Below are 12,260 nucleotides of genomic sequence, written 5' to 3' on the forward strand. Positions count from 1 at the left end.
GGCGGGACCTGTCGTCCGGACAACCCGGGAGCGTTTGTTCACATAATTTCAGCTTCGACTCTGCGGACTACTGCGGTGGAACTTGACTCCTAATGGTGAGCAAGGCGAATGAGGCAGACAGGTGGAGGGGCGACCATTGATTCTGCCTCACCAGTGTTAAATGATGTAATCAGAGCCAGTCATATTTTACAGAGAAGTGGGTCGGTTTGGGAAATAACTCATACCTCGGGGTGGGTCGGCCCTCTTCTCAGCAATAGCTTTCCTTACCTGGATCGGGCGGACGGGTAGGAGTGAGTCCCAAACCGGTTTCTGCAAACGGGAGATGGTCAAAGCTGTCACACGGTATCCTGATCTCGAATGTTGCTAAGCTTGAAAATTGGTCCCAACCTAGTAACTTCCAGTAATGATAGACGTTGCCACTAAATTCTCTTATAGCAACTTGGCGGAAATGTTTTAGTACCTCTCCAGCAGTTAATTAAAAGCTAATGCAGTTTACTCTGCTTTGAAAAGGTATTTTGTGTCGTCTTTTGTGGGACTATGAATTGTTTTGTGATTCAAGGTACTCATCCTGCGTTAAATATGATAAAGCTTCTCATTTTGTTTTTCTGCACTTCTCAACTGCCATGTTTTCACCAAGGAGACAGGCCAACATGTAGCTATGAGAGTATCTCTGTCTGGTTTTCTTAAATGTGGTTTCCATCAAGACATTTTCTATAATTAAAACCAGAGGAAGTGGCGAATGTAGTTACTTAATTATTTAATTCATTAATTAAGGGAAAATATGGAGTGCATTCTTTGTACTTGGCACTGGGCTAGAAGCCAAGAATTCCAAGAACATGATGACAGCTCTGCTTATGGGATACAGATTAAACAAATTAATTACAATACAGTTTTACAACTGTAACAATTGAAGTATCTAAAATGGGGTAACACAAAGTTGGAAATGATGAAATCAGTGAGGGGAAACAAGGTAAGGAAAGAGTGGTGCTTTTCAACCTGTTTTAAAGTATAAATATGAGTTTTCCACAAATAGTGGGAAGAAATAGGGAATGGAGGCCTGGCGCGGTGGCTCACTCCTGTAATCCCAGCACTTTGGGAGGCTGAGGCAGGCGGATCACGATGTCAGGAGTTCGAGACCAGCCTGGCCAACTTGGTGAAACCCTGTCTCTACTAAAAATACAAAAATTAGCCTGGCGTGGTGGTGCGCGCCTGTAATTCCAGCTACTCAGGAGGCTGAAGCAGGAGAATCGCTTGAACCCGGGAGGCGGAGGTTGCAGTAAGCCGAGATTGTGCCACTGCACTGCATCGTGGGCTACACAGTGAGACTCAAAAAAAAAAAAAAAAAGAAAGAAAGAAAGAAATGGGGAGTGGAGAGCATTCCTGGCAGAATGCAAACAGAACCTAAGTCAATTTACAATTGCTAATAAATTGGGAGAACAGTAAGCACTTACTTGTTACCTTCCAATTTGTTACTTAAGTTTCTTCTTCTCCTTAGATTCTTCTCCCAGTGTTTCTCAAAGTGTGGCCCCTGTAAGCACTTACTTGTTACCTTCCAATGTGTTACCTAAGTTTCTTCTTCTTCTTAGATCCTTCTCCGAGTGTTTCTCAAAGTGTGGCCCCTGGAACATTTACTTCGAATGCACCCAGAGTACTAGTTAAAAATACAGATTCCAGGAACCCACTCAACTCCAAATCTACTGTATTAGTTTCCTAAGGCTGCCAAGTAAGGAATTGCCACAAACTAAGTGCTAAAAGAAAAGCATTTTATTGTCTCGCAGTTCTGGAGACCAGAAGACCAAGATCAAAGTGTCAGTAGGTCTGTGATACCTCTGAGGGCCTTAGGGAGAGATCTGTTCAGACCTTTCCTGGCTTCTGGTAGTTCCTTGGTTTGTGGTAACAAAACTTCATTCTTCACATGGCATTCTCCATCTGAGTATATATATCCAAGTTTCCTTTATTATTATTATCATTATATAAGGACACAAATCATATTGGATTAGGGGCCCACCCTATTCAGTATGGCTTCATCTTAATTTAACTAATAAAATCAGTAATGACCTTATCTCCCAGTTAGGTCAAATTCTGAAGTACTGGGGATCAGTATTTTAACATATGAATTTTTTTTTTTTTTTAAGACTGTCTCACTTTGTCACCCAGGCTGGAGTGCAGTGGCACTATCATGGCTTACCGAAGCCTCAGCCTCCCTGGTTCGAGCAATCTTCCCAACTCAACCCCCTCAATAGCTGGGAGTACAAGGCACGCACCACCACACCCAGCTAATTTTTAATTTTTTTTTAGAGATAAGGTCTCGCTTCGTTGCCCAGGCTGCCCTCAAACTCCTGGGCTCAAGTGATTCTCTCCCACTTTGACCTCCCAAAATGCTGGGATTACAGGACTAAGCCAGTGCACTCAGCCAAAATAGGATTTTCTTTCTTTTTTTTTTTTTTTGAGGCAGAATTTTGCTCTGTTGCCCAGGCCGGAGTGCAATGGTGAGATCTCAGCTCACTGAAACCTCCGCCTACCGGGTTCAAGCAATTCTCCTGCCTCAGCCTCCCGAGTAGCTGGGATTACAGGCTCATGCCACCACACCCAGCTAATTTTTGTATTTTTAGTAGAGACGGGGTTTCACCATGTTGGCCAGGCTGGTCTTGACCTCAGGTGATCCCACTCGCCTGTGCCTCCTAAAGTGCTGTAATAGCCGTGAGCCACCGCACCCGGACAACATGTAATTTTTTGAGGGATACAATTCAATCCATAACATCTACTGAACCACAGTGTAGGAAGAGAAGTGAGTGTATACATGTTTAGTCCATAAATATGCATTTCTAACAAGCTTCCCGTATGATTCTTATGCCCTCAGAACTTTGAGAACTACTTCACTACATAGTGAGTAGCTCTTATGACATATAGGAGGAGTGAGGATATGTACTTACCCCAAACCTGATCTATATTAAAAGCACAAGTGAGAAGTGACAATTTACCCCTCTTTAAAATATGGCTACTTGAGAACCGGAGCAATGCTATTTACATATTCAGCTGTTTAGTACTTATTTCACGATGGAAGTATGTTAACTATTAATTGATAGAAACTGTGATAAAAGTAGAATCTATTTGTAAAAATTATATGGCAGCAAAGTCTCTACTATTCTATCTCCAGTGCCTCAGAGTGCCTTGTGTGTAAACCATTAATTACTATCTGCTGAGTGAATTACTGTAATATATGCACTCTTCAAGAAGATGGAATCTACTGATATGTGTTAAACTTCAGTTTTACACGGTATAATCTTGTAGGATGAACCAATATTTCCCACCTATAACTCTTCAAATATGTAAAGTGTATTGTATTCACATGATCTCCTACATATTCCTTACCAGAAATCTGATAAACACATGAGCCTAATCAGGAAAGTGTAAGTGGTATTATTGTAACTGTGAATCTTTTTTGAAATTCTGTGCTTTCCAAAATAATTTCCAGAAAAGATTAGGTTTGCCTTAAAACACGTTGCTGAATAGAATCTTCATTTTATCATAGCTTTGCCTGCTTTATTTATTTATTTATTTATTTATTTATTTCTGAGTCTTGCTCTGTCACCCAGGCTGGAGTGCAGTGGTGTGATCTTGGCTCACTGCAACCCCCGCTTCCCAGGTTCAAGTGACTCTCCTGCCTCAGCCTCCTGAGTAGATAGCTAGGACTACAGGCGCATGCCACCACGCCCGGCTAATTTTTTGTATTTTTAGTAGAGACGGGGTTTCACCATGTTAGCCAGGATGGCCTGCATCTCCTGACCCCGTGATCCACCTTCCTCAGCCTGCCAAAGTGCTGGGATTACAGGTGTGAGCCACCGCACCCAGCCGCCTGCTGTATTTATTTATTCATTTTTTGGAAATGGGGTCTCGCTCTGCTGCTCAGGCTGAATGTCATGGCTCACTGCAGCCTCCTGGGCTCAAGTGATCTTCCCACCTCAGCCTCCCAAGTAGCTGGGACCACAGGCATGTGCCTCCATGCTTGGCTAATTTTTAAAAATTTTTCGTAGAGACAGGGTCTTCCTGTGTTGCCTGGGCTGGTCTTGAACTCCTGGGCTCAAGTGATCTTCCTGCCTTGGCCTCCCTGAGTGCTGAAATTACAGGAGTGAGCCACTGTACAAGGCTGCTTTGTGTGTTTTAAATAACTGATTCCCTTTCTATAAAAATCATCAATCTAACTTTACAGAAAGGTTCTTTCTTTATGAGATCATTCCCACACTTGTAAATTTGACATTAGTGCACATAATTGGTCAATAATTTATTGTCCTTTGAACCCTTTAAACTAGTGCCTTCTTGACTAGTACTCTGTTTAGTAACAGGGCATTTCCTTAAACGTGGATCACTGACTGACCTAAGAAATAGTGTAAAATCTACATACAAAAAAATGCTTCAGTAGGTGAACTTAGTTTTCCTATACTTATTTGTAGTTTTGTCTCAACTGTTTTTAAAAAAGCATTTTATTTTGGGATAATTTTAGATTTGCAAGGAAACTTACAAAGATGGTACAGAGAGTTCCCTTATGCCCTTTACCAAGCTTCTTCTAATTTTAACATCTTACATAATCATGATGCTTTCATATCAGAATTCTCTTTAAAATTGATCAATTCTTTTGTTTTCCAACTTTTAGGGTCCTAAAGCAAAAAAGGTATGTAGAATTTTTTTCAAAATAGATAGTTGTGTAATCACTTACAGTGTGTGAACAGAATATTTACAGAATTATAGTTTTAGTTTGTAGAGTTTACTAAGCTTACTTTTTAGACATTAATGTGGTTTAAATCATGGAATAATCCTTTGCAACAATAGGTCACATGTCAAATTTGACATAAGAGAGTTCTAATTTCATGAATACTTTAAAAAATAGCTTTTAATTTTTACTTGTGTGTAGATTTGCAGCTTTTTGTTAATTCTGCTCTAGAAAATGTTGGATTAGGAACCCCTTTTTCTTCACTCCAGATACATATATAAAATTTTAATTATAAAATGTGCTATGGCTTTAAAGTGAAATCTAAGGTAATATGACTTTAAATGGGTTACATGGTAACACGTACTTGGTGTTTTTTTAAGAGCGAGATGCCGTCACCCAGGCTGGAGTGCAGTGGCATGGTCTTGGCTTACTGCAACCTCCACCTTCCGGGTTCGAGCAATTCTCCCACCTCAGCCTCTTGATTAGCTGGGATTACAGGCACGCGCCACTATGCCCGGCTAATTTTTGTATGTTTTGGTAGAGACAGGGTTTCACCTTGTTGGCCAGGCTGGTCTCGAACTCTTGACCTCAAGTGATCCGCCAGCCTCAACTTCCCAGAGTGCTAGGATTATAGGCGTGAGCCACTGCGCCCGGCTTTTACTCTGTGTTTTCATAGCACATGCATTCGTGCACACCTCAGTTATAACCCTTCTATCATTTATTGTAATTATTTATAATGGTGAGCTTTTCATGGTCAGGAGCATGTCATATTTTTACATCTATAATGTTTAGCACAGTGCCTGGCACATAGTAGAAATTCAATCAATATTTGTTAAATGAATATGTGAAACCCCATTTAATCTACCACCCTTAAAAACACTTGGGCTCTTTAAAGGAGATTATATAAAGTGTATTCAGTATTTATACAGTCAAACATTTCTTCAAGAAATACCATTGAATGCCTTCTTTGTTTGCTTCTGTCAGTCACTTGGACCCATGACCAACCTGATATTCTTTTAGGAGCTGTGAATATAACTGAACAAAATCTATGAAGGCTCTGGAAGCATTCTTATGGGGGAAGCATTCTGGAGGGCCTCTGTGTCTCTATAATCATTCATTGATTTGTATGGACATTCATTTTGTGCTTTAGACTGTGAAATCTTAGAGGGATCATTTTAAATCTGAAAACTCATTGTTTTAAATTACCTTGGTGCTTCATGATATACATGGGTGGGCTATTATGTTGATGGTATTGTTTCTCCGAAAGAATGGTAAGATTCTTCCTATGAAATTTGCAACCAAACCCAGAGAAGAAATCACTTACTTCTTTTTTTTTTTTTTGAGACAGAGGCTCGCTCTGTTGCCCAGGCGGGAGTGCAGTGGCACAATCTCGGCTTACTGCAACCTCTGCCTCCCAGGTTCAAGCAAAGAAATCACTTACTTTTAAAAATTATTTTACTTTTAAATATCGCAGTTTGGAGATGAGGTGTTCTATAAAGGGAACTTACAGTGTAGGTAGGAAAACATTGAAGGATATATTTTATACTTTCTGGCTTTTTAAAGTTTTCTTAAGGGAAAATTAATAAACACACATGGTACAAAATAAAAATAGCATTAAAAAATTGAAACTTTTTTCCACCCAAAACATTAGATCTGCCTTCTTAGAACCACTGCACATCTTTTCATACATTTTCTAAATGTTAAAAGGTGCACTTATGTACACACACACAGACACATACAGACCCCCTTTCTCCCCGCATGTGGGAGCATTCTGCACCTTCTGTTTTTCACTTAATATTTTATTAATTACAGGATACTCATCTTTTTATATTTTAACATTACTGAAATTGAGATGTGTCTTATGATAGTATCTTACAATCATTGTAGTCCTGGATTGACATCTACTTCTTCAACAGAGAATGTTTGCTTCTATCTGTCCCTCGGGCTTATTACCAGTCTGATACTACTTAAATTCTGTACTTGAGGGTTTTGGACCACACCAACGGTGTGAGTCAGACTGCAAATCCACATGAACTGGCTTGTGGTTTAAATTCTCAGGAATTTTTTTTTCTTCCTTCTACCAGTGTCAGAGTTGAGATATGCAAGTTTTTGTTTGTTTGTTATGCATTACTGTGTTGTGGGATTGTTTGTCTTTCCCTATATCCAGTTTTATACAGGTGTTGCCTTTAACTGCCATCTTAGGCATTATTTCCTTTTTTGGGACATAATAAATACATCTTACATCTGATGATGTCTTAGGTTCAATGGAGTAAGTATACCTTGGGGACCTTTATGTTTTGGCGTATTGAAATTACCTCACTCTTTTTCATGACTGCATCATATCCCATTGAAAGTATGCAACATGATTTTTATGTTGGCCTTCATTTTGCTATCACAGTCAAGGCAGGAATGAAGATCCTTATATGTAAGTTCTTGCAAACATGGAAGAATATTTATTTCATTGATTTAGCAGTGTTCAAGGCATTAAGTGAACAGCAGCAAGACAAAGTTCCTGCCTTCATGAAGCTTACATTCAGCTTGAGGGTGGGAAGTGAGACAGGAAAATAAATAATTTCAGGTAGCTTTTAATACATAGAAACTAAGAGGTCATGAAAAATGTGGAGTAGGGCTAATGATGATGCTATTTCTTATAATATGATTAAGGAATGAAATTTAAGAAGAGATCTGGATGAAGCAAGGCAATAGGTCAGTAATTACCTGGGGGAATGAGTATCCTAAGCAGGAGAAACAGCTGTTGCGAGTAAGCATAGTTTAGAATGACCTTGGCGAAATGCTGGTGTGGTGAGAACAGACTGAGTGAGGTAGAAAGTGAAAGATTAAAACACGGCCTGGAGATCGTGGTTAATCAGGAGCTAGTTTGTAGTCCATGGCCAAGTAAGCCATGGTAAAGTATTTGGGTTTTACTGTGAGTGTGATGGGCAGCCTGGGAAAGTTGTAAACAGAAGAGTGCCGTGATCTGATTTACATTTTTAAAGGATCAGTTTGATTGCCATGTGGAAAATTCACTGTAGGGGGACACAAGGGTAAAAGTAAGAGTACCCTTTAGGAATCCATTACAGCAGTCTAGGTTAGAAATCTTCAACCTGAGAAGTAACGCACACTCTGACAGGTGTACAAAGATTTTCTAAGGACACAAGGACACAGTTTTATGGAAATCAATCTTCAGATGATTGACTTCCATATTTACCTTTTCCTGAGAAAATGTAGTTATAAAGTCCTGCCATTTTACCATTGCATCCTCTTCTGTCACAATCACCCTTCTTAGTAAAGCTTATCTGTTATCTACTCCCATTCTCACTGTGATTCTTTGCCCTTGCGCCTGGGATGTGAAACCATCAGACAATTCAAAATGCTGATGTTGGCCAAGCTTTCTTTAATCAAGACACCAAGGACCTCCTGGTTTTGTCTGCCTTACTTGTCTTTTTGGAAGTGGTGAAATGTGTCATTAGAAGTATTGAGATATTGTGAATTTATACATATTGTAGTGTGAAGTGGTGATCATTTTTGTTTAGTTACATTGCCCCTGAGATTATTATCAAATTATGGTACCAAAAAATTTATCAAGTTACATTGTGAGAGACTTTTTGGTACCATCATTTGATAACAATCAATGTTTTGGTACCAGACTACAAAGATAATATAATTAATTTTTTAATGAAGAAAGATTAGGGTATTAGTAAAAATGTGAGTGTAATATTTTTACGCAGATTTCAAAGTTGCCTTTTGAAACTTCATGTAATTTAAATTAGTATTGTTCATTGCAAAAGTTAGAAAATTGTGTAAGACTATAGAAAAGGTTGTGATACCTGATGTACTGTTAAAAAACCCATCACTTCCTTTTATTAATATATTTTTGTCAGAAACCACTGTACTTCACAGAATACATGAAATACAGAAAACTGTGATTAGACTATGAGAAGAATTGCTTTACAAATTGATGAATACATAGATGATTCCAGTTAGTCTCAGTTAATAATTTAACTGAAGAAGTTTTCTTCCAGTGAAGAAAATGGCATTATTAATACAAATTTGATATTCAAATTATTGTTTAGGAATACAACTGTGAAGAGATTTTATAAAACTTTTAATACTTTTATTTGAATTGATTGTATTTTATTTGATTAAAATTGTGCTCAACTATCTCCAGAAATGGGAGTGTAATGAATGGGCAAAAGGGGGTTGCTTATTGCTATAGTCTGTACTTTAAATTCTATTTTCATTTAGGAACACTGTCTTTACAAACAGACTTCAGTTGCCAAAGAGTTAGTCCTGGTTTTTATGGAACATTCAGTGCTGACACTAAAATATAAATGGTATTAAGTTCAGGACATTAAAATTACATCTTTTTAAAACAACATATGAGGGAATTAAATCAATTTACATCTGACTTATAATAAAAAATGAGATAGGTTGCCATGAAGATGCATATCAACATATTTATTTGTCCAAAAAAATGAAGTCAGACTGTCTGATAGAAAGCAAGTCTGATATGGCCATTTAGTGTAAGTTCGGAAACAGTTTTGCCAATTAGGTAAATGGTAGACATTTTTTATACTTCAAATGAGCTATATCTGTAACTTTAAGATTTTGGTGAAAGTGATAAGATAAAAAATTATCAAAAATAATATTTTGATCTTTCCAATTTCATTAATATTAGGCTTAAGATTTTTGGGACTGCCATTTCTGCTAAAAACAATAAATAATGCTCACTACAATATATACATATAGATAAAAGCTCTCATCTTAAAAGCATTTAAGAGGCGATAATATAGGACAAAATTATCAGGAAAAACCTGAGTGAAGACATGAACCAAAGAAGTAATGGAAGCACTACAACTGTTTTTGTTTTTTGTTTATTTTATTTTATTTTATTTTAGAGACAGGCTCTTGCTATCACCCAGGCTGGAGTACAGTGGTGTAATTACAGCTAACTGTAGCCTCAACCTCCCAGGCTCAAGTGATCCTCCCACCCCAGCCTCCTGAGACTACAACCATGAGCTACCATGCCTGGAAATTGTTTTTTTTTTTTTTTTTTTTTTTTTTTTTTTTTTTTTTTTTTTAAGAGATGGGATCCCACTGTGTTGTCCAGGCTGGTCTCAAACTCCTGGGCTCAAGCAATTCTGCTTTGGCCTCCCAAAGTGCTGGAATTGCAGGCATGAATCACCGTGCCCAGTCCAAAGCAATTTTTATCATGAAGGTATTTGCAGAGCTGGGCAGAACTTGAGCTTTGGTCTTCATAGCAAAAATGAAAGCCAGACAGTGGAATGATGTCTTTAATGTGCTGAAAGAAAATAGCTGCCAACTTGGAATTCTGTACCAACTTAAATAAGTTTTCAAAAATGAAGGTGGACTAAAAACATTTTCTCACAAACAAAAACTGAGTTTGCCACCTGCAAAACAGATTATATATGTATAGTATAAAACAATAATCATAATAAAAAAATGTGGGTTTAACAGTAATTAAGATACATGACAACAAACAACCCAGATGTTCATCAGTTGATTAATCAATAAACAAAATTTGGTATATCTATACATTGGAATATTATTTGGGCATAAGAAGAAAGTACTGATGCATGGTATAGCATGGATGAACCTTGAAAGCATGCTAAATGGAAGAAGCCAGTCACAAAAGACCACTTTTTACATGATTACAGTTATATGAAGTGTCCAGAAGAGGCAAATCTACAGAGACAGAAAGTAGATTCATAGTTTCCATGAGCTAGGGATTTGGAAGAAGTGGAGAGTAACTACTAATGAGTATGAGATTTCTATTTCGGGGTGATGAAAAATGTTCTAAAATTGATTGTGGTGATGGTTACACAACTCTGTGAATATACTACCACATCTAGCTAATTAAATTGTGCACTTTATATGGGTGATTTGCATGGTGTGTGAATTATATCTCAATAAAACTATTGTTAAAAACATTCATGATAATACTAATGTATAATTTGGTAGGGGAAGGATAGATTGTGTTAAGACATTCTAAAGTCCTTGGGAAAGAGGATACAGGTCTTGATATAGGAGGCATATTTGTTGACTTTCTATAGTAGCCATTAAAATTACACAGTGTATAACTTCTAAACTGGTAGAGAGAACATAGTGGAATAACAAAAAAAAAAATCAATTGAAAAGTTACCAAGAAATAATACAGAATAACACCCAAAAGTAAGATAGTATATTTAAGCCCAAATATATCAGTAAATACATGGAATATAAATGGATCTATTACTCTTGTTAAAAGAGAAAGATTGTCAGATGGGATAAAGAATGAAATCCAACAATCATCTTTTTACAAACAGCCACCTTATGAATAAAGATTCCAACAATTTGGGAGACTGAGGCAGGAGGATCACTTGAGTCCAGGAGTTTGAGACCAGCCTGGACAACATAGACCCCATCTCTACAAAAAGTAAAATTTTAAAAAAAACTTTAAATACAGAAAAGTTGGAAGTGAAATGATGGAAAAAGTCATACTATGTAAATTACTGGAAAAACAAAAGCTGATATAGCTGTATTAATATTAGATATAATAGACTTTAAGACAAAAAGCACTTCTAGGAATAAAGAGGGACATTTTGTGGTGATCAAGATTTTTGTTTATTTGTTTTGTTTTGAGCATTGGTTTCACCAGAAGCCCAAATCCTAGCATTACCAAATATACCCACGTGCAGGTTGTTACATGAGTATATTGGATGATGCTGGGATTTGGGCTTCTGGTGAAACCATTGCTCAAATAGTGAACTTAGTACGGTTTTTCAACCCTTGCCCCCTGCTCCCTCCCCTCTTTTAGAGTTCCCAGTGTCTATTGTTTCTATCCTTATGACCATGTGTACTCATTGTACTTGTGAGAACATGCAGTATTTGATTTTCTGTTTCTGCTTTAATTCACTTAGGGTAATGGCCTCCAACTATATCCATATTCCTGCAAAGGACATAATTTCATTCTTTTTATGGCTGTGTAGTATGCTATGATGTATATGTACCTCATTTTCCTTCTTTCCTTCCTTTCCTTTCCTTTCTTTCTTTACTTCCTTTCTTTTCTCTCTTTCTCTCCTTCTCTCCTTCCCTTCCTCCCTTCCTTTCTTTCCTTTCTTTCCTTTCTTCTTTTCACTTTGTTTCCCGGGCTGAAGTGCAGTGGCATGATCTCGGCTTACAGCGGGCTTGACTTCCTGAGCTCAAGCGATTCTCCCACCTCAGCCTCTCGGGTAGCTGGGACCACAGACGTGTGCCACCATGTCTAGCTAATTAAATTTTTTTTTATTTTTTAGAAATGAGGTCATTCTGTGTTGCCCAGGCTGGTCTTAAACTTTGGGGCTCAGGTGATCCTCTTACCAGGGCCTCCCAAAGCACTGGGATTACAGGCATGAGAGCCACCACGTCTGGCTTTTGTGTGTGTGTGCGTGTGTGTGTGTGTGTGTGTCTAGACAATCTCACTCTGTCACTCTGGCTGCAGTGCTGTGGCACGATCACAGTTCACTGCAGCCTCAACCTCCCAGGCTTGAGCAATCCTCCCACCTCAGCCTCC

General features: G+C 38.1%; 1 protein-coding gene across 1 annotated transcript in view; it reads left to right on the forward strand.

The window, feature by feature from the left end:
- Positions 1-10: 10 nt before the first annotated feature.
- Positions 11-12,260, forward strand: part of CASC1 (cancer susceptibility candidate 1) — a gene marked incomplete at its 3' end in the record, with an annotated part of 44,791 nt that continues 32,541 nt past the window's right edge. Inside the window, exons 1-2 of the mRNA XM_011947004.1 lie at positions 11-95; positions 4,652-4,669. Coding sequence (XP_011802394.1) covers positions 93-95; positions 4,652-4,669 — 21 coding nt within the window. The remainder of the gene's footprint in view (positions 96-4,651; positions 4,670-12,260) is intronic.

Source organism: Colobus angolensis, unplaced genomic scaffold, assembly GCF_000951035.1.
Source record: "Colobus angolensis palliatus isolate OR3802 unplaced genomic scaffold, Cang.pa_1.0 Scaffold256, whole genome shotgun sequence".
NCBI lineage: Eukaryota > Metazoa > Chordata > Mammalia > Primates > Cercopithecidae > Colobus > Colobus angolensis.